General features: G+C 38.5%; 2 protein-coding genes across 43 annotated transcripts in view; both read right to left on the bottom strand.

Moving 5' to 3' along the window:
- Window positions 1-775: 775 nt before the first annotated feature.
- On the bottom strand, window positions 776-13,489 carry tfcp2l1 (transcription factor CP2-like 1). Its single transcript, XM_023298712.3, has 15 exons — window positions 13,315-13,489; window positions 12,658-12,806; window positions 11,300-11,373; window positions 8,909-9,014; window positions 8,361-8,467; window positions 8,123-8,275; window positions 7,931-8,041; window positions 6,409-6,512; window positions 5,767-5,818; window positions 5,547-5,640; window positions 5,257-5,347; window positions 4,282-4,364; window positions 3,696-3,838; window positions 1,617-1,668; window positions 776-1,513 (listed from the first exon to the last, which is right to left on the bottom strand). The coding sequence occupies exons 1-15, from the start codon at window positions 13,371-13,373 to the stop codon at window positions 1,476-1,478; spliced, it is 1,416 nt and encodes a 471-aa protein (XP_023154480.1). The 5' UTR covers window positions 13,374-13,489; the 3' UTR covers window positions 776-1,475.
- An 814-nt stretch (window positions 13,490-14,303) lies between these two features.
- clasp1a (cytoplasmic linker associated protein 1a) overlaps window positions 14,304-21,722 on the bottom strand; it is a 104,102-nt gene continuing 96,683 nt past the window's right edge. For all 42 annotated transcript variants that reach the window (XM_055015479.1, XM_055015484.1, XM_055015494.1 and 39 more), the window contains 4 exons: window positions 21,594-21,722; window positions 19,245-19,451; window positions 18,494-18,610; window positions 14,304-16,857 (listed from right to left, as the gene is read on the bottom strand). In XM_055015479.1, coding sequence (XP_054871454.1) covers window positions 16,771-16,857; window positions 18,494-18,610; window positions 19,245-19,451; window positions 21,594-21,722 — 540 coding nt within the window. In that variant the 3' untranslated portion in view covers window positions 14,304-16,770. The remainder of the gene's footprint in view (window positions 16,858-18,493; window positions 18,611-19,244; window positions 19,452-21,593) is intronic.

The raw sequence follows: 21,722 nt of genomic DNA, 5'->3' as shown, positions 1-21,722 counted from the left end.
ATGGTCAACAGTCCAGTACACTGGAGAGAGTGGAAAAGAGGTGAAGAAGCATGTTCAAGCAGGTTGGGACGAGTGGAGAAGAATGTCAGGTGTGATTTGTGACAAGAGTATCAGCAAGAATGAAAGGAAAGGTGTTAAAACAGTGATGAGACCAGTGATGTTGTATGGTTTAGAGACAATTCACTGAGGAAAAGATGGGAGGCAGAGCTGGAGGTAGCAGAGATGTTGAGATTCTCTTTGGGAGTGACCAGGATGGATAATATCAGGAATGAGTACATCACAGGGACAGCACATGTTAGATGTTTTGGAGATAAAGCCAGAGAGGCCAGACTGAGATGGTTTTGGACATGTACAGAGGAGTGATAGTGAATATACCAGTAGAAAGATGCCGGGTTTTGAACTGCCAGGGAGGATCACTAGAGGAAGACCAAAGAAGAGGTTTATGAATGTAGTGAAAGAGGACATGGAGATAGTTGGTGTGAGAGAAGAGGATACAGAGGATAGGGTTAGATGGAAGCAGATGATTCACTGTGGTGACCCCTCAAGAGAAAAGCTGAGAGGAAAAGAAGAAGAGAGCGTACCTTTGCCATACAGTTAATTTGAGCAGGCATGTAAGTATCTAGTGAAATACTGACAGAAGACGCTGTTAGAGGTGTTGTGCCCAGGGCTTAGTGTCAGAGGCTATTCTTCATAGTGAATCAAATATTCCTAAATCTTGATGATACAATCTGACATCCTCCTTTTCCTTTTCAGCCCACTTAAAACCAGCAAAAAAGAAAATTATCAATTTTATTTTGCGCAACATATACAGCAAAATGAAAGTCATAGATGTGAACTTCAGCCTGATGTCCCTGTTTAAACTGGCTGCTGTGACAATCAGGAGACGTCTGTGCTTAAACATGAGAAACAGTTAACATATTGCATAAAACCTCATCTAGAAAATATGAAGCCCTATAACAGCAACATTGCTCCTCATAACATGGAAAACTTCAACATTTCATAAGTGGGCCAGGAAAACAATTAGCAGGGACACTGGGACATCACTCTTATTAAAACAACATCATACAGTTTTGTTCATTTGTCCTTTCATTTTATCTCTATGAGTATGTGTATGACATTTATTTTTTTAGTTTATTTTCATACTTTATTTTTTATTTTCATTATTTTCAAGTCATTCACTAACATTTATATATTACAACAAGAATATGTGCACATATGAAGGAGTAATACAGCACTGTTTACAGAGAATTACAAGCTATATCTAATGTAAATCAGTAACTAAACAAAAATATGAATGAAACAGGAGAATTAAAGAAAACTATACAGACCACAAAATCGCGATGGAAACAAAAGCTTGATAATATTTTAATATACTCCTAATCTAAGTGAATGTCACACATTGTAGCGTAGAGACACATATTTACAACTTGTACAATTCCATGGATGAAAGTTTGAAGCTCCTCAGCTCCCGCTGATCATTTCAACACAATGTGGTAGCCATCAGTGTTTTCATCTGTTTTACAGAGAACAGTGTAGACGTCATTTAAAAACACCAGTAATGAAACTACACAGTATGAACAGATATTTAATATCTAACAGGCAGATGAAATAATTACCCCTTATAGTACTGATGACGAAGCTTGCCTCCTCCCTGAAGTTCTGCACCATCTGAAACAGATATATTGAGCAGCATCAACACAGCAGACTTCTGAAGTATTCCACAGCAACAGAGAAATCTCCAGATCCACCCTGTCATAGTGCGTGTGTCATAGTTAGCTTTTGCTGATGTGAGGATGAGAATAATAAACCAACAGAGGACAAAATATAAGTTATGCTTCATAAATGTGATCTGAGCAATGGTGAAACCTCTCTTTACTATCTGCTAATATTACAAGTATTCAGATCCCAGACAATCCAGCTACCTGGAGGTGTTTGTGATGCATTTTTAATTATGTAGCATCATATTTGAAAAAAATCCAACTGTCTATGCCTTTAAGTAGTGGAAGAAGTTCTCATATACCTCACTTGAAGCTGCAGTGTAGGACTTTTATATAATGAACGTCTGTGACATTTACAGCAACTTGGAGAAAATAAAACCCAGAAATATTGACAGTTTTTGAGAAATTACTGTCACTGCCAGAAGAGGGACAAACACTGCAGGTTTAAGTAAAAATAATAATACAACAATGTAAAAATACAACACCACAAGTCTTGAAAATAATATTCAAAATATTAGTTTAGGTCACTGTCTGATCATAGATTAAACCCCTAAAACTAAATTTCTGCACATCAAAGTTATATATGTAGAATGCTTTTTCCATGAAAATAATCTCCTCCTTACTTAAAATAGCTTAGATGTGACTCTTTTCTATTGCTTCCTCTATGTCGAGATCTAGGAAGTCCATATCTCTTTCTCTACCCACTGCAGCTCAAGCACACTAGCTCACCTATGACTCTGCTAAAAAACTGTAAAACTACTCTAGACTACACAATGGACAGCTGTAATATCGGAATAATGCAGTCGAGAATATCAACTGCGAAGTAAACATGAAGCTAAACAGACATAAAGGCTAAAGAGAGACTGCTTTGTTAGAATGATTGTACGGCTGTTGTCTCATTTTAGTAAGGATAAAGGGAAACCAAAAGTTACCTGGATCTAACTCCAGTTTTACCAACTAAAGTCATATAGTGTACATACACGTGGACAAAATTGTTGGTACCCCTCGGTTAATGAAAGAAAAACCCACAATGGTCACAGAAATAATTTGAATCTGACAAAAGTAATAATACATTAAAAATCTATGAAAATTAACCAATGAAAATCAGACATTGCTTTTGAACCATGGTTTAACAGAATTATTTTAAAAATAAACTCATGAAACAGGCCTGGACAAAAATGATGGTACCCTTAACTTAATATTTTGTTGCACAACCTTTTGAGGCAATCACTGCAATCAAACCATTTCTGTAACTGTCAGTGAGACTTCTGCACCTCTCAGCAGTTATTCTGGTTCACTCCTCTTGAGCAGACTGCTCCAGTTGTCTCAGGTTTGAAGGATGCCTTCTCCAGACGGCATGTTTCAGCTCATTGCAACTGTAGTCACAGGAGCCTCAACCTGCTTGGAGATGGTCTTATAGCCTTTACCTTTAACATGCTTGTCTATAATTTTCTTTCTAATCTCCTGAGACAACTCTCTCCTTGGCTTCCTCTGGTCCATGTTTAGTGTGGTACACACCATGTCACCAAACAGCACAGTGACTACTTGTAACCTTATAAATAGGCTGACTGACTGATTACAAGTTTGTAGACACCTGTGATGCTAATTAGAGGACACTCCTTGATTGAACATGTCCCTATGGTCACATTATTTTCAGTCTTTTCTAGGGGGACCATCATTTTGTCCAGGCCTATTTCATGAGTTTATTTTTTTAAAATAATTCTGTTGAACCACGGTTCAAAAGCAATGTCTGATTTTCATTGGTTAGTTTTCATAGAATTTTTATTTATTATTACTTTTGTCAGATTCAAATTATTTCTGTGACCATTGTGGGTTTTTCTTTCATTAACTGAGGGGTACCAACAATTTTGTCCACGTGTGTAAATTCAGTGTAGCAGCACTCACAGGCCTGAGCTCTCAAATAGATCTCATTTGTAAATAGTTCAAAAGAATGAGGAGTTAGTGCTGGGTGGATACCTCATCAGAGACTAAGATGTGAATCCCAGTGGGCTTTTGTCTGTAGATGTGTGTAATTTGTTGTGGAGTGATGCTGTATAGCATAGCAATCTTCTCAGACAGGTCCACCACTGTCAGCTCCTCCAGGTACAGAGCATGGTAGACTGCAGGGAGGACAGAAAAGAAAAGGCTTACCTCTAAGTAAACCTATCCTGAATAAATACAGGTGTAAAAAAAAAGGCTAACACTTTATTTAGAAGGGGTGTGAATAAGACTGACTGATGCCTGTCATTACCATGAATGAATCTTTCAAACTGCTTGACTGTTAACTTTAACTGTCGTTTGATCAGTGGTCTTATTTTTTAACATTGTTTGACATGATGAGTGTTTAACAGCTCAAAGTTAAAATTTTAACCACTGTAACTGAAGTCAAGAAAAATATTCAAAAAACAGTAATGATGGTTTTATGACAGTGTCAAAACTACCTACATATGGCAGTTTAAAAAGGCATTATTTTTTTTCTTTCGGACTGTAAAGATAGACCAGAATGAAGTGTAGTTATAGAGTCACATGTGCAGATGGTCAGAATGTCAGTATAAACACTTACTGTCTACAGCCACTTGCTTGATGGGAAGTTGGTTCCTGGCCTGCTGCTGACATACATAGATGGTAAGACGGGGTTGTATACACCTGGAACATATACAGCAGAGACTGTAATACCACTAGCTGAACCACATGCCTGACTACATAATTCAGGACCTTTCGGTTTTGGCCCATTTTCTACCTAAACACTGAATTTCAGGATTTAAATGCAGCTATCAGGAATGTTGTGTTTTTTTCAATATTTTTATTATTATTTTATCTTCAGAATACATGGAGTCAACCATGTCATTTTCAAATCTATATATACAGAACATACAGACAGATGACAAATTAAAGGAAAAACCTAAACCCTTGTCCTCCATATTGAGAGGATCTGGTGGGTCACTGCTAGTCAGTCAAAAGCAGTTTTGACCGATCGCCTTTATCCAATAATGAAACATTCCTGTCCTGGTGGAAGTGGTGTCCTCTACTCTTATAGAAGGATGATGCTCCCATCCACAGACAAATATGACAACAATGTGAATCATATGCTGTTGCATTCATGGTCACTAGAACATTTATGGGAGATTTTGGGTCAACATGTCAGACAGCTTTCTCCACCACTATCATCAAAACACCAAACAAGGGAACATCTTTTGGAAGAATTGTGTTCATCCTGCCAGCAGAGTTCTATAGACTTGGAGAATCTATTGTCCGGCTGGCATATGGTGGCCCAACACCTCAGTAAGACATTTTATGTTATTTTATTTCTTTATTTATTAATTAATTTGTTAATCTGTAGATGAGTAATACTGTAATCTGTACTCAGTAATTTTTTCAGTCCAAAGTTGTGTCTGCAGGCATTTATTGAAGGTTGCACATTGACATGATCTGTGTAATAAAGCAGTGAATTTTTCTATCTCTGTACCCATTCAAAACTATCATCAAACAGCAGTAGCCACTACACACAGCAAAAGTGGCCCTGCATATAATGTCTCACCTTCCTTTCATGGTGTTAAAGAGGCGAATGCCATCCGCTGGGCCGCAGATCTGGATCAGATCCTCCCTGCTCATCCTCAAGAGATCAGCACCTGCAACAACAGCAGAAAATCAGGTTCTGCTTGCTGTTCTTCTCTATAGCTTGTGTTCCTGCCATCTGATAGGATGCTTGGATGGCTGGACACATCAACAGAAATCATTTCTTTTTCAGTTTCAGGCATTAAATAGTCTGTGCATCTATTTTTCCATCCACTCAAATGAGTGTTCTGTTGTGATTTTTACCCAAGTTACCTGAGAAGCTGGAGAAGAGCCTTGAGAAAGGTGAGAACCTGTGACGCTGCAGCCACTGTTGTATGTCCTGCGGCGAGGATGACGGCAGAAGGTGCTATATGTTAAAAAGAAGAAGAGCCCTTGAAATGAGTATAGCAGCACAGCATCCACCATCTCTAAAAAATGGCCTAAAAGGAATAAGAGAGCAACATTAACAATCTGCACATTCTCTGTTACTTACATCAGCGCAGCCAGGCATGTACAGTTCCCCTTGCTGGTTTGGAGAACAGTTGCTAGAGAAATGTGTACATGAGGAAAATAGAGCGGATTGGTGAGTATTTTATTACAAACATTTCACTACAGTTGTTACTGCCAAGTTACAAACCTGTTATTAGGTTTAAGAGGGGCAATTACTGTTTCACAAGCGTGATATAGGTTTTCAATAAATCTTCAATAAATCATCGTTTAAAAACTACATTTTGTGTTCTGAGGGTTACCTCTGTATAATATTCAATAAATATAAATTTTAGTTTAATGATCTAGAACATTAAAGTCTGAGAAACATGCAAAATAGAAGAAATCATTCAAATACTTTTTCACTGTACTGTATGTTCATTGTAAGCACCCCCAGAGGGCAGTATTACCACTGTTAGTATTACACCTCTGGTACAGTGATCAGCCTCAGCCTTACAAACTGAATTTAGAGACTAGTGTAGGTAATTATCAATAAAGCTACCTACATTTTAATAATTATTAATGAAAAACCAAAGCCACTTCTAGTCCACCTTGACATTAATCTACAGTTCTCTTGCAGAGCTCTAACCAAAATGAAAAGGGTTTGTGCAAATCGAAATGGTGACATGTGGTGTGAACAGTGACTCACCCATCAGTGAAACTACAGGATGCTGGTGAACTGTGGTAAACTGGTGATGGAGTGCTGCTGCTGCTGTGGCTGGTAAGATTTAGAGCATCAGGCCATGGCGAACACTTGATAGACAGAAAAGAGAAGTAACAATGGATTTACGCTAAAAACATCCACAATGAAATGTTAAAAATATAACATTAAAGTTGCATCAGTTAAAATGCAGTGTCTGTATACAATGTGAAACTGCTGATTGTAGTTCACAGTTCCCATCAGTTCTACAGAGACATTTGGGCTGTTTTAGCTCATGAAAAGAAGATACTTCTACAATTGGTTCTACAATTTTGAATGCAGGACTTTAATTTGCAAAGCTGGATTTTTCTATTGTGGTGTTACAGGTTTTATTTAACGTTACTTTATATACAAAGTAATGGTTCATTGGATCACCTCTGCTCTGGATTATTTTTTATCCACGTGAATAACACATTAGAACCTGCTGAATCGCTTGATGTTCAAAGACACTAAAGTGATGCAGAGAGACCCCAATCATTGACAAACCTCAGCAACAAAGCAAGAACAAAAAGAAAGACTCACAAATAAGTCACAGATTAACATGCTGTGATGTAATACTAGTTATGTATGAAAGGAAGCAAAGCGTAAAGGAGGACAAAAATATTGTGACCAGCTGACTGTATGGCTTTACCTCTGTTTAGATTAGATAAACCTCCAGGGAACACAGGAGATTATTAATGGGATCAATAAAGTTACAGCAGTACTGACAAACTAAAAGCAAAGCAACAATCATGAAATAATTATTATGACAAAAAGCAACACTGCTTCTGAAAGTAAGTCCAAAGAGGACTGCTGGCAGCCATTTTTTTAATAATGTAAGTTACCGTAATGTAATTATTTTAGCCATCAGTGCACTCAATGCAGCCACCTAATTCTAATGTGATGGCTGCACATTAGAGCTGTGAAACTTAAAACTTGAGACAATTAGGTGCATTTTGGTGTAACACTGTCCCATAATTACAATACTCTCTGTGATCAGTAACATTAGACTAATCAATTTTATAATGTTCTCTTAGCTGCAGTACTATTAGTGTAAAATGGACTTAAAATCAGGACCAAGAACAAAAAGATATTAATGCATTGTCTGCATCACCAGCTGAATAATTTCCTGTGGCATGTGACACATACAGACTGCCTACTGTAATTATATGCATTTGTTCTGTCATAACTAATCTACATCTCTGTACTTTGTACAACTACAAAGTTTGCAGAAAAAACACATTCTCTCCCATGAGAAACATCTTACAGCTAATTTAAATCTAAAATTCTGAACAGAACGTCCTCCAGAGCAGGTTAGGTGTGCAGCAAAAGTTATTGTGGCGATCTAACAGGTCAAAAGAAAGCCACCTTCATGACACTAAAAAACTCCGTGTTTAGGCTCAACATATATGGCTTCCCATTAATCTCACTTCATAATACAGCCTTCTGCTCTGCAGCACTGTGGCTCAAGGAAGAGGACGGCATGCCTCACCTCTTTCAGCAGGGTGGTCTCATGGGATGACTGATACTTTTCTCTGTCTTGAGGGGCCTTCTTATCAATCTTTTCTCTGTCTGTCTTCAGTTTGCGATCAGCTCCTTTAGGCTTAAAATCAAGATATAGAGAAGTTAGACGGGTTCCTGTAGGAAAAAGCAAGCAAGCCGAAAACATGTTGAAGTGTCATACCTTGAAGACTTTGACCTGGCAGCTGGATGAATGAACATGCTCCATGTATTCCCCATGTTCATTTGTGGTGAAAGTGTCCACCTGGATACGAAATGGCACCCCTTTCTCCCCACCATGCTTCCTGGGGGTGAACTCGGTGCTGATGCAGTTGACCTGAAAGGACAAGAGAAAACTAAAAAATTAAATCAAACAAAAATAATGATTTCCCCCGAGACGTTTGACCAGAATCCATCTGTACCTGGATGAAAACAGAAGCATTCTTGACAGGATCCCAGAGGAACTCAATGGTGTTGAGGTGCAGAGGGTGTGAACGAGGCTCCAGTATGCCCACTGATAGTGGGACATCTGAAAGTAATAAGCCAGTCAGTCAGTTAAAGGACATACAAACATTGTAATTTGGTCGCTTATTTTATGTATTGTATTGTTATATTAATTTGTTGTGGTTGGCAGATCACTGTCTGTCAAATTTGATCAAACCACAGACAGACAAGCAGCACTGTCCATGAGTGACAACATCTGTCTCTTGGTTTGGTTCAGACAGAAGAAAGCATTTAACCTCAACCCAAATGGTAAAGGCAGGTTGCCAGCCTCCCTGAGCCTGGTTCTGTCTGAGGTTTACCCTCTGTTTAAAGGGGGGTTCATCATCCACTGTCACCAAAGAGCTGGTCTTCACCTAACTATATGAGAAGCCCTGAGAGGACTCAGGCGCTACATCAAACGGAATTTATTTTAATATGAGCAAAGTCTGATGTATGCATATTGGGTGATTTGTTACAATTAGCTCACCAAGATCCAGAATTCGGTCTCCAGGTCTGTTCCACCTCCAACCCTCCAGCTGCTGGTGCTCCATATACTGCAGTCGACGGTCATGAAACACCACTCGCACAATGCTCTGTGAACAGGATCAGAAGGCAGGATCAGGCTTCTGGCCGAGTACAGCTACAGCTTCAGTGGGACACCTTGCACAAAGCTGAACAGCCAGACTGTTGGGCAAAGTGCAAACAGGCTCCCCTCATTTATTTATTCAGACAAACTGTAACAGATCTTATTTTGCAAGAGTAAGGAGGTGGAAATTCACAGGGAATTTCAGCTCCATTCATGCCCACCATACAGTAGTCATACTTAAAATACATATATCCTGGAATATGAGCTACGTTCAGTGATGCTACATGTAAAACCTGTGAGATGAAATAATGACAGTAACTTTCCTCTTGTATAATAGCTCCCATACTCACATAGTTTAAAGTTTGTCTTAAAAGGACACATTAACTTGCTGTACATCTCTTAATAACTTAATAACTCTTAATTAACATGTGACCGCATGGTGCACCAGTGTGTGTAACTGCAACATCCCACCTGTGCAAAATTTCAACCATTGCACTTTTCTAAAAATAGTAGAGCTGTAGTGTCCAGGTGAAGTGTTCAATTGGTTGGCCAATATACTTTCAGCCAACTAATTTTCATTGGTCAAGCAATCACCAGTGTTACTTTCATAAGAATGGAAGTGTTACCTCTACAGATTTCCAGGATTATTGCATTATTTTTGGCAGCAGGATGATCAGACTACATGTGACAAATACAGCTTTGAATTCACCCACCCTAAGGGAGCATGTGAGGCCTAATATTTACAGCACAGACTTTGTAAACAGCAGTTTTCAAATCATATCATATTTTTGATTCATTTAGGTTAATAAGGCAAGGAAGTAGAGTGTACTCAGTCACTGCTGAACATTTAGTTCATCTAGAGATAAACTTTTTTTTTTGGTGACTACTTGACAGGTTGAAGAGAAGGTATGATTTCAGTTGATTAAGATTCTCTTTCATCAACTACAATCCTTTTACACAGTTCCTCAAAATTCAAATTCCTACAAAGTCCAATGATTTATGCTAATGAATGACCTATGATCATGTTTTATGAATAACTTGGGAATGTAACATGAGGTCTCTGTGATACCTCATGATCAAGCCAGGTTGAAGAAAAATCCAAAACAGCAACTTAACAGAAAGTTTAGATTTTGCTGACCTCCAGTTGTCTGACATCTCACTTTGCTAAAGCGATGGACTGATGTACTCACTATATGTGGTTACAGGTCTAACAAGGGACATTGCTGGCTACACCCAACCATACCCAACAGCCTGATGTATAGACTCTCTTTAATATGAGAGCCAAAAAGTACTGTCAATACCATTTGTTGATTTTTCAAAACTCAAAAGACCCATTTCTCCCAAAGTCCACAAACTTCAGACAGTTTTTATGGCATGTGGGAACAGAGAAAGTCCATGTCTAATTTCACTCAACTGCCTCTAGAATCAAAAAGAGCTTTTGTTTTAAAAATGTTGCCAGAGCATAAATTAAATCAAGAAATGATATTAACAATATGTAAAACCATGTACCGTTAGAATATTTATGGAGGGAGGCTCATGCACGGCTGAGCAACACAACTCAAACAGCTCTGGATCCACCACGTCATGTGTTTGCCTAGATGCCACCTGTCCTATTCTTGTGTTTCTAGGATGCTACAGCTAGCATTACGCTCTTAAGCAACAGCAGCCTGACAACAGAGATGTGTCAAGAGGATGCACTCACACAGAAATGAAATAAAATGACCTCTCCTCACTCTTAAGTGGCCGTGCTGACAAATAACTCTTTAAATGAATAAAGTCACTTTTGTATCTGAAATTTAGTCAGTTGGTAACACTTGTGTATCAGAAAAACCTGTGTGATGAAAACAAAAGTGGCATCATGGAAATGTTGGGCTGCTAATGGGTTTTACTCAGAAAGCATTGGCATCAGATATATACCAATTTATTTTTCTGATTTCAGTTGAGAGAACACTGTTCCTAGGAATAATAAAGGTATAAAGATGGCCACGTCTTTATGAAAAAAACCCAGTAATACAGATAAAAGCAGAATAATGACCCCAGAGAGTGTGTGTATGCTGAAAACATGAACGTAAAATGAAATGCATGTTTGTAAGGAGCTTATGTGAAAATAAGGGAGGAGGAAAGATAAGTTTGGGTGATAGTACCAAGCTCTCCAAGGTCCACACCCTACCCCTGAAGTGGAAGAGAGGGTTGAGGGACCTGCGACAAAGCCGGAAAGTGAGACTTGAAAAGAGAGAAGGAAGAAGTCATATGAAAGTCAAAAAACAGACATATGTAATACCTTATACCTACCTTTACATATTTGCTGCTTATATCTGTATACTCCACTAGTTTTCTGTTTAGCATACGGATTTCGTAGGACTGACCTACATTTTAAAACATTAAAAAAAACCTGATTAAAATTGAAAAATGTGAAATCAGTCAATCAGAAAAGAGGGGCAGTGGAGATAGAAATTGAATCAAATTAGAAGCCTCTTAAGCCAGATATCAAGGCCAGCCACTACAAAAGTGTTCCATATCTCCATCCTGATCATATATAATACATTAAGTTTAATATCACATTTAAATCGCTAATGAGGGACACTACATGGCTAACTATCAGTGCTTCTTTAGCATAAAAGTAAGCTACAGACCATGATGGCAATTAACTTCTAATAATCAATACATGCCATCTTTGCATTATGATGTAATTGTTGTCCAGAAGTTGCATGTTACAGCAAGCTCACTTTCATTGTGGTTTTACTCCAAACAAATTACAGTAGAGCAGATAAGCAGGGCAAACTTGTAGAGACAGAGGTAAATGAAGCACAGATAAAAAATGTCACTGCTCAACAAGAGAGACAGAAACAGTCAGAAGGTTCCAGTGGTTGAAACTGACGTGAAGCAGAAGATGAAGTACAAAGGCAAAAAGATGAATGAAAGAGAAGAGGGTGAATCAGATTATAAGATGCAAGTCAGACAAACTAATACTCAGACAGAAGCTCATGTTGCTTGGATGAATCATTCAATCAATGGCAAGCCTATATTTTATTAATACAATATATATCAAATTTTACTACTAATTTCAATATTCAAAAGGCTCAAAGACACAGAGGATGTATGTAACTACCCATACAGAATATCTGCTTGTTCCAGTTCACTCTATTACTTACTAAAGACAGTAAATATGGAAGCCAAAAAGTAGCTTCTTCAAAGAACTCTTAATATTTTGGCATTTCTTTGCTTCCATAGTATTAGATTCAGCTATTAGACTTGAGGTTCTGATGCTGTCAGAACTAAGATTCCTGTGAAAGAATCAGTAAAGGGAATCTCTGCAAATGACTTAAATCTGTGCCATAATGTGTTATACTACTGTAGAATAAAGCTATTTTGTTATCTTAATGACTTTGCACACAAGTCTATGTTGTCTGCCTTCTGGCATTGAGCAACAGCTGTGTATATTATTTGCTGAGCTCAAGACTGCAGAGACAACAGTTTAAATTAATTTGTGTAAATCTCCAACGTTTAGTATAACCCTGACTTAAAATGAATTAGAAATCCTGCTTCAGCAGGTTTCACTTTAGCATTACTGCTGCTGCTGGGATTGTATGTGGCAAAATGAGCTCCAGTCCAGTGATCATCGACATGAAACGAGCAGGACAGATAGCCACCTTGGTTGAGGTAAGTGAGAGTCTCCTCCTGCTGTTTCACAGCTGGTGAAGTGGCTGCACACAAAATGTACTGGAATGGACTCCTTTTGGCACCACTTTCAGCCATAAGCCTGGCTTCTTCGTTCTTCAAGAAAGGCGCCAAGGCCTCTCTGAAAGAGACCAGAAGAGAAACAAATGAGCATGGGGATGATAAAGGCCATTGTTCTGTTTTGTCTGTTATCTAATCTCTTCATCACAGGAACAAACATGCCAAAGGCTGATGTTACAAAATACAAAGTTCTCATGTAACATATTTAGTTCAAGAGTATTGTTTTGATAAAAGGGAAAAAAAAAAAGTTGTCTAGGTGGTCTGTCACTTCCATGTTGAGAAAAGCACTCCCTGAACACTTCAAATGCATTTAAAATGTGAATTTCACCTTTAAGTTTGATGTGAATAATAAATGACATAAAAGTACAAAGAGCCAGAATTACTGAAAATCTGCATCTGAAAAATGAAGCCATATGAACCATTCTCGGTCTCTTCTTATATTCTTGTGCAAATAAACATCACTGTTTTGTACTTTGACTTAACATGTTGCAGAATTGACTACTTTCCTTTTCAGACACAAGTTCATGAAATCCACATTTCTGAGGCTTGTCTACATGGCTGTGCTTTACCTAATATAACTAGCAGAGTGCTGGTGGTAGGACTCAGGCTGGGAATGGCAGAACAGCATATTTTCCAGTGCGGTGTCTTCTTCTATCCCAGGACCACAGAGAAGACGTGGAGACAGATGGAGCTAGCTTTGCGCCTGGTGGCTTCCTCAGATTTCAGCTCAGAGAGGTTTGCAGCCAAACCTGTCTGCCCGCCTCTTATATCATCCTGGTGATGTCATCAGGGCTTCATTAGCATACCTTGGATGACCTTTGAGAGGCGGAGTGTCCAGGCACACCTCCCACTACGACATCTAGCTTGGTTGATGCATTAATAGCAGCTTCACTTGATCAGCTGTTGACACTGACAACAGTAAGACACTAAAGCTGGACTTACTTGAGGTAATGGTGTTTGGAGGAAAATTTAGGAAAACAAACACAGGAGGGGCTTTAGGTGTTGGGAAAGAAAGAGAAGGGCATATAGTTTTGAGATAAACAAGACTAAAATGACCATACATAGCTGTGTGGAACTACATGTCTGAGAACAGCCATAGAGCTGAAACTTTCAGTTTGTAAGCAGCTAATCTCATATCACTGAAAGAAGAACAAAACGACTGCTGTGAATGCTAAAGCAATTCCTTTTGTTACACCTTGGTCGCAGAATGCATGCTTAATTTTAACATGTGAACAAACAGGCCGAGTACAAACCCCTGCAGCTGCTGTCCAGTCTCTTCACAGCTCCTCAAAAAGGTACAGAGATTAGAGACAGATCATCTCAAAGTCTGCTCAGGTTAATGTTTATACACAGCAGCTAAGAACACCTCAGCACTCGGATGAATGAGCTTGTAAATGGATGGACAACTGAGCAAAACTACTACCAGTACTCCTGTGGAAGCAAAGGTTCAACCTATGAGGAGGAGAAGAAGAAGACATACAAACGCTGGTCGACGTTTTAAAGACTGAGTAGTCAAGCGAATGTGAAATCCTGGGTGAACAGTCAGAAAACTGTGAGATCGGTTCTCAGTTTTATTTCTAGAGCAAACAGTTTCTTTACATTGTTGCAAATCTATCACAGATGGATGTTAACAAAAACCCTTCTGTACAATTTAACATGAGAGAAAATAAAATATATAAATACAGGTATGAATATTACATGGCTGATTGACACAAAAGAAAAAGTGTACTGTTGAACATGCATAGTGAACAGTTTGCAAAAAATACCATGTCTGTTTGTAGGACCAGGGTGGGCGCCACCTCCTAATAGTGACTGGTAGTTGGGTAAACTTTTCCTCACAGATTTGCTTTAACTGGAGGAAGCTCAGCTGATTAATGGGTCAGAAGTTGTTGAGGAGAACTGGATGAAAGAAAAGTCAGGAGAGGCATTTTACAGAGTGTGCAGGGCGGCATGTTGTTGAAATCGTTTTCAGTACCAATACTCCAACAGCAAGTTACAACGTAAGCATGTCAATTCTGTACATTCATTTACTTAAATAACCATAATTGGCCCATTCTCAGTGGATTACCTAAATGAGAACACCCAGTAACTAAAAGTCCCACATTACACTCAGGCTTCTTTCAAGCAAAATCAGGAATAATCATTATTATTAATTTGCTAGAAGTCAGCATATGAGACAAGAGAATTCACGGTAGATTAACTGTACCCTGATAAATCAAATCATATCCAGTAATGATGGGAAACTGTCCCTAGTCAGGGACCCATGTAGCGTCTCAGCAGGAATCCAACATTTTAAAGCTTTTTGATACCTCAAAATAAAGTCGTGCCCAGAGGTAAGACTTTTTAAAAATTCTCCACCTAAGTACTTAAATAAACCAAACAAAGGTTTGGTCAACAGTGTTTGCTCCATGTTGTACCTTTTACATATGATCAAATGTGACTTGTTCCTCTCCTGAAACATGAAATCAGAGATGAGTAACCCGATGATGTTACAAGTGCACTTAACAGCCTAAAACCTGGGCCTTTCAAAACAGCACAAAGTTGACATGTGCTGCAGGTTACATGCAAGCTATTTTGCTAACATGCAAAAAATTTAGATAGTCAACCTGTTCGCTTTTTGTTTTTTTGACATTATGTAAAATTCTGTGAAGCAGTAGTTGAAAAGTGTATGTACAAAATACCTTTGTCGGTTGATTTGCGGTTATTGCAGAAGCTGTGTGTACATGAAGGGAAACTGAAGGAGATCAGAGGAAACAACTAATACTGGATTTGCATCATCGCAGGTCAAGAACACGGCCATGGTCTGTTTTCCTGCAGATTCACATTTTTTTGAGAGCAAACAGATACAGTGCTGTACATCCCATTCACTCTCCGCAATCCAGTCAACAAACATAAGCGTGTGTAAAGTGAATAAGGCTTGGTAAAGTCTTTTCGACTGTTCTCAGGTGCTGGTCTCTCTCCCAACTCCACATCTGTGGTATTTACAAAGGACTTCCTCTTCAGACACGGTGTACCTGAACGTACTCAGACTGAACAGTGGCCTGGCAGATTTACAGGGAAGATGACACAAATTGGCAACAAATGGCAATTTTTTGAAAAGTTTCAGAACTTAATGCAGAAACTTTAGTGTAAAAATACAGGCAACAACTTTTCATGGGCTCAGCTTCTACTTGGTCTGCTGATTGTGAATTTGAAGCCTAATGTAGCCATCTTTCATTGTGCAGCTAAACAGCAAGCTCATGTTTTGCACCTCAATCTAAAGATCTGCACACAATTTGAAGGATTGTCAATTATGTGGCTGAAAAGTTGAGTAAACCAAGGACTTTGTGAAAGGGGGATTTAATGTATTAAGCCACTTATAAGAACAAATAAGAATAAAAAACGCTTACAATCGATGGACAGGCATCCATGAGCCACATCTTAAACCTAAGTATTAACTAAAAATGTTGACACAGTATTTTCTTATTTCTGTCACATTTATTTCTTGCAATATTTGTTTTTTATGCTCCCTAAAACAGAATTCATTGCAAAACTTATGGGCTTGTTACCATCACTGGACCAGCCAAATGACATCTCATCCCAAACTGTAACTGATTTGACAGAAGTTTTTGTGGGACAACATTCCTCCACTTTGACGTGAACATTTCACAATATCATGTGTGAACTTCTAACAAATCTGGGGCTGAGGGACAAACAGGCCTCCAATGACGAAAGTTGATCTGGAGATGGTGGGAATCATGGAGGAAGAGAAAGTGCCATTTCCAAAAAACTCCAAATGTGTTGATTCCCAACCAATACAGCAGTTACATTCAAAAGTTTCTAGAACAGAGGCGGGCTGGAGGAATGAACTAATCACCGATTCATTGAACAGAATCCCTTCAAAATAGGAGAAAAGCATGGCAGAACTTGAAATATAATGGGGAGAGGAAGCTCAGAGAGAGAGAGGTCTGAAAGAAGCGCAGCTTTGTCCTGGAAATCCTTGAAAGGCGTCCATCCACAGGGTTTCCACATGAATCCTCCCGATACTAACTGTGAGAGGAGACATCAGAGGAACTGCTGCTATTGCTGTTGGTTGTTTGGGCACGCTTGATGTACAGGTTCAGTAACTTCATCTGCAAACAAATAAAGTCGTGAAATGTTATTCTTTGCCTCGGCAAATGAAAGCATGTAAGCTGAAGAGAAAAAAATGAGATGTGAAGTCCATTCCAGCTGTAGGTTTGAGGCTCTTTAAAATAACCTTGTTTAGAAAGAGCAACACTTCTTGAGTGTGTTGTATCAAACTAGGCGATAAGAAGCAAACAATTAACTTTATCCTGTATTGTTCACTAGTGGTAAACGGAGCAAACTGGCATGTGACACTTTAAAGTGACACAATATACTTGTGACCTCTTATCACATTTATTCATTTCTGCTACAAGACTTCATTTTCTGACTTCTGTCTTATTTTTGTTTGTTTTATCCTTGTAAATGACAAATTATATTAATTTCTAAAAATATGTAGAAGTGATCAAAGTAAAATGCCAGACTTTTCCACTTCAATGGTAAGAAAATATGAAGCTCACCTTTGAAATAAAATTTTGAAACACTTTTTTTGACAAAAACTCACAAAATGAGGCATACTTCCTTTAAGTGCTTTGGAATGACTAAACTAAGTAGTCATCACAAGTTGGCAGTACATGCTATGTTATGTATGGCTGTAGTTAACAGAAGACTCTGCAAACAAAACTGAAAACAAAACCAGCTGTTTGTAAACTATCAAAATGCCACCTTCAGGCATTGTTTTCATTCGGGAAGGTTGTAATTACTCTTTCATGTCAGCTGGTATTGGCCATGGTTGTTGTCAGGAGAAAAAGAGAACGAAAGAACAGCTGCTCAGTCATGAGTCTGTCACTGTTCGCTACATCACAACTTGTTCAGGAAATGGGTCTGCACCATTCACTAGAATTAAATTTACAGTTATATTAGAATTATAATTCTGTGCAACAAAGTCAAAAAAAACAACCTGACAACTTGAGTCACTTTTTTGTTAAACTGCTGGAGTTGTTCTTGTATTTTGCTGTTTCCATCAAGTTTTACTTTAAAATGTCATAAAAATGTGTTCATGGAAACAGGACTTCTGACATTTACACTGATAACATCATTCAAATTAAAAATAATTGTACTGATATTTGGTGTTTGGATATTTTTGTATTGCCTTTATGTATGGCTTAGTAACAGTTGCAAGTTTTTATTGTCTAGTGTATTTAGTTGGACACTATTTATAGGCACTTTTTGAAAATTTCATAAGAAAAGGAAATTTAAAAATATTTGTTATATCCAGTCTAACTTCTTGTTTGCACAAAGACTATGTCTCACAATACAACTTGAGAACGCAACAGTGCATCCTAAAGCCCGTTCAGATGCTACATACGTATATAGATCACAGGTGGGGTGTGGGGGTAGTGAGGGGTGGGTCTCTCCAGTAAGGTGAACCTGACCCTCAGACCTCAACCCTTACATAACTCAAGGACACATGCAGTAAAAGTAGGGCAAATGCGAGCCTACACTTTATAATTGGACAACTGGTTGGAACAAGCTGAGAAACAACAACATGGGAAGATGATAAGGCTGCACGTCTGTTGAAGAAGTTGTGGTAATGGAGTGAGTGTGTGTGTGTGTGTGTGTGTGTGTGTGTGTGTGTGTGTGTGTGTGTGTGTGTGTGTGTGTGTGTGTGTGTGTGTGTTAAGACTTGTCGTCAGCGGTCAATACCTTGCTGCCCGTGAGCTGTGCCAGGTGGGGTTTAAGCTCCTCGCCAATCACAGAGTAGATAGCCACCAGACAGAACACACTGGCCTTGCGAACGCTGCTCTCCGTGTTGTCATAGCCCTGCAGAGAGACAAGGCAGCATCAGTCTCCACGCACGCACGCATGTACACATACCTAGACACACACGCAGGGTCGGCACGGACGTGGGAGGAGTTGCAAAGAGTGCAGAGTGCACGCAAACATTTCCAGGGACAAATAAGGCAAATAATTCCCAGTGTCCAAATATGAACATTGTCCAAATATGCCTTTTTGGAGCCGATGAGGATGTTGCTGCCCTGTCTGTCCCAAAACAACCCTGCTTTTCTTTAATTTAGGGGGTATAAACGAGCAAAAGCATTTAAATCTGCTATCTAGTAAAGTACAGTTGTGTACAAAAGTTTATAGAAACTTGTAAAGACCATGTATATCACTGAGTTACCAATGACTCCAACAACTCTTACTTTTCTATGATGGAATGACACAAGCATATGTGTCTGTCACAAAAAAAACAATCATGCATTTTGGTTCTTTACTACTACTGGTGACTTTTCTTAGTTAATTTAAATAAGGTATGTTAAGGCAGTTTCTTAAAAGTGTGCTTTTATCTAATAATTTTGCAAAAATTTAAAAACAACGATTTTAGTAATATATTTTTTGGCAAACTTTGTTGAAAACAGTCTTAACTAAAAGGTTATGTCTTGTTTTAGACTCAGACCTGCAGAAGTCCAGGGATTATGTCGGGCAGCAGCTGCAGTAATGAGTCCTTAGCGATGCGTTCAATGACTTTGGTTTGCATCTTGATGGCAGCCAGGTTGATGGGGTAGTCGGCCGTCTGCACAATAGGGCACAACACCTTGATGCATTGCTCCGGGTGGATGGAGCCGGCTAGGGTGGACGCCGCTTCCTCAGCTGCACGCACCACCTAAAGCACATGTCAGATACACATTAGCATTATTCGTGTAATGTGTGGGGAAAAAATACTGAAGTACTGCATTTTTGTCATTAAGACAGCTGACTGGTGGGTGACAACTGGTATCTTACTGGAAATTGCAAGTGGGCTCGTCCTTTACAAACCTCCTAATGGGCTTTAATATGTAAAGCAATTTCCCTACCAGACAATGGCACATGCACAGGACATTTAATATTGTGTGAACTCATCGTTATACACAATTATACACACTAAAAGGTGTACCTGTATCCCTGCAGGTTCAGCAGGAACTCACTGGAATCCCTCTGGCTAAGAAATCAACATAGAACTTTATTCAGTCATCAAGTGGATGACCCTGAATAAATCTTGTACTCAGGATGTTGCATTTGTTGTGGATTAGTTTAATTTGTTGTCTGCTTATGAACTCTGGTTCTGTGGATTATTAATGATCTGGCAGGTTAGTCTCGATGTTTATTTTGTGTATTTTACATTCCATTTGTTATCAGCATGTGATCTTTGTTTACCTACTCTGTGTACCCCGCTGCACACCTGACCAACATGGTAAGAGAATTTCTCAGTTGAGTAACTCATAAGGTTTCTCCTTTGTGAGCCTCAGTTAAAAGTCAAAGGTTGGCGATATTTGCTTCAGCTATTGTTATTCTCATAGTGCCAACCACACTGTAATGTTTTAGTGATGAGGCTCTAGACTATTTTATAGTGTTATAGTGTTATATGTGTTTGAATGATTATTTTGTCCAACGATTATGTTTTTACCACAGTAGGTTTTATTAAGAGTTTTCACAATAACAGAGGAACATGCGTGTCATACAACTATGGAAAAATGACTAATTACTAATTATCAAGAACCCCTAAACCTGTTGGCAGGTTTGAAAAGCATGTTGTCTATAAAAAAGAAAAAAAAAAAAAAAAAAAATAAATAAATAAAAACTCTCAAAATGACACCATTCATTAGAGCCAGATTTTGAAACAGAAAGAAATGTTAGATTTTCAACTTTCTAACACCATTCCATCAGGAAACTTAACCAAATCTAAGTTTTATCCAAATAGTTTTTTTCTACAAATATCATACATAAATTGCCAAAAACAAACCATTTTCACCATATCCTACAAAAGCAAAAAATCCTGTGCTCCTTGGTGTAACCATGAAGTCTTGAGTGGCTCAGCTGCAGCAAAAAGTCATGTGACAAAAAATTCAGGGACTGTTCAGATGAACTGCAGGCTGAGTTTACACAGAGCAGAGAGGAGTCAAAGAAGTTAAAAAGTAGTAAAGCAGTAAAATATCTGTACTATGTAGAGCTATTATTTTTTAATTACTGGAGACTTACGCACTTGATAAATGTTGTATGTGCTGATTCCAGGTTTTTTCCATTTTTGTAAAATAAGAAATAAAATTTAAAAAAATCTACTTTTGTATATTCCGTTTTTAGGACTTACAGCAGTATAACACTGCTTTGCAGCACAGAAGACATTTTTGAGTTCTCTCTAATTCCAGTCACTGTTGTATCCTTTTTATGGAGGTGCAGTACTACTCATAGTTCAGAGGGTTAACATAGTCAAATTATGTTTTCCTTTGACATAAATCTGTGGTCCCCGCTATTATTTAAACCTTCACAAATATTTTTTGACAAAATAAAAAGGAATCATATGACTGTGTGTATAGATTCCTCTGTACACACTCTGTAACATGTGGGCACATGTGGCAATGAATACCTAAAGAATTGTGACCAACTCTGCTGCTCTCAAATTAGCCATTTAGCCATTTTTAGCTCACTGTCACTAATGCAATACTAAATGCACCAAACTGTGGTCAGGCAAAGTAACTTGCTGAATGACATAGTGGAGCATATAGCGGTGCAGGAGCCAGTTATTTTTCTTAGGAGTTGTGAGAGACCAAAAACAGAGCTAATCAGTGACTGAATATTTAACTCACATTCATCAGGTGAACACAGGACACCAAAGAAATGCTAGTGTTGCTCAATATCAATATATTGTCTTTAGAAACACAATATCCATACTATGTACATGTCAGTGTGTAGCTTGCTCTGCTAGGTCCAAGTGAAATAAAATGAAGTACTACAACAGCATATTTCCAGTTTTGATGCTGAAATTGTGTACCTCCTTGTGAGAGTCTTTGTGAGCCTCCAGTGTCTTCATGATAGTTAGCTCAGCATAGTTCTTAAAGCGGGCTGGTTGGTTCCTCAAAATTTCTTTGAGCACACGCAAGGCCAGGGCTCGGATGGTGTG

This window comes from Amphiprion ocellaris, chromosome 11 (assembly GCF_022539595.1).
Source record: "Amphiprion ocellaris isolate individual 3 ecotype Okinawa chromosome 11, ASM2253959v1, whole genome shotgun sequence".
NCBI classification, from domain to species: domain Eukaryota; kingdom Metazoa; phylum Chordata; class Actinopteri; family Pomacentridae; genus Amphiprion; species Amphiprion ocellaris.
The sequence above is the reverse complement of the archived record's forward strand: the minus strand, read 5'-3'. Positions and strand labels throughout refer to the sequence as shown.

What these genes read in the sequence shown, in the direction of transcription:
- tfcp2l1 (XM_023298712.3), bottom strand. Translation starts at nt 13,373, where the DNA reads ATGCTGTTCTGCCATTCCCAGCCTGAGTCCTACCACCAGCACTCTGCT. An exon ending in AGACCGAATTCTGGATCTTG is followed by an intron (nt 8,468 to 8,908) that starts GTGAGCTAATTG and finishes TATTACTTTCAG; the next exon opens with ATGTCCCACTATCAGTGGGC. An exon ending in CAAGCAAGTGGCTGTAGACA is followed by an intron (nt 3,839 to 4,281) that starts GTAAGTGTTTAT and finishes TCCTCCCTGCAG; the next exon opens with TCTACCATGCTCTGTACCTG.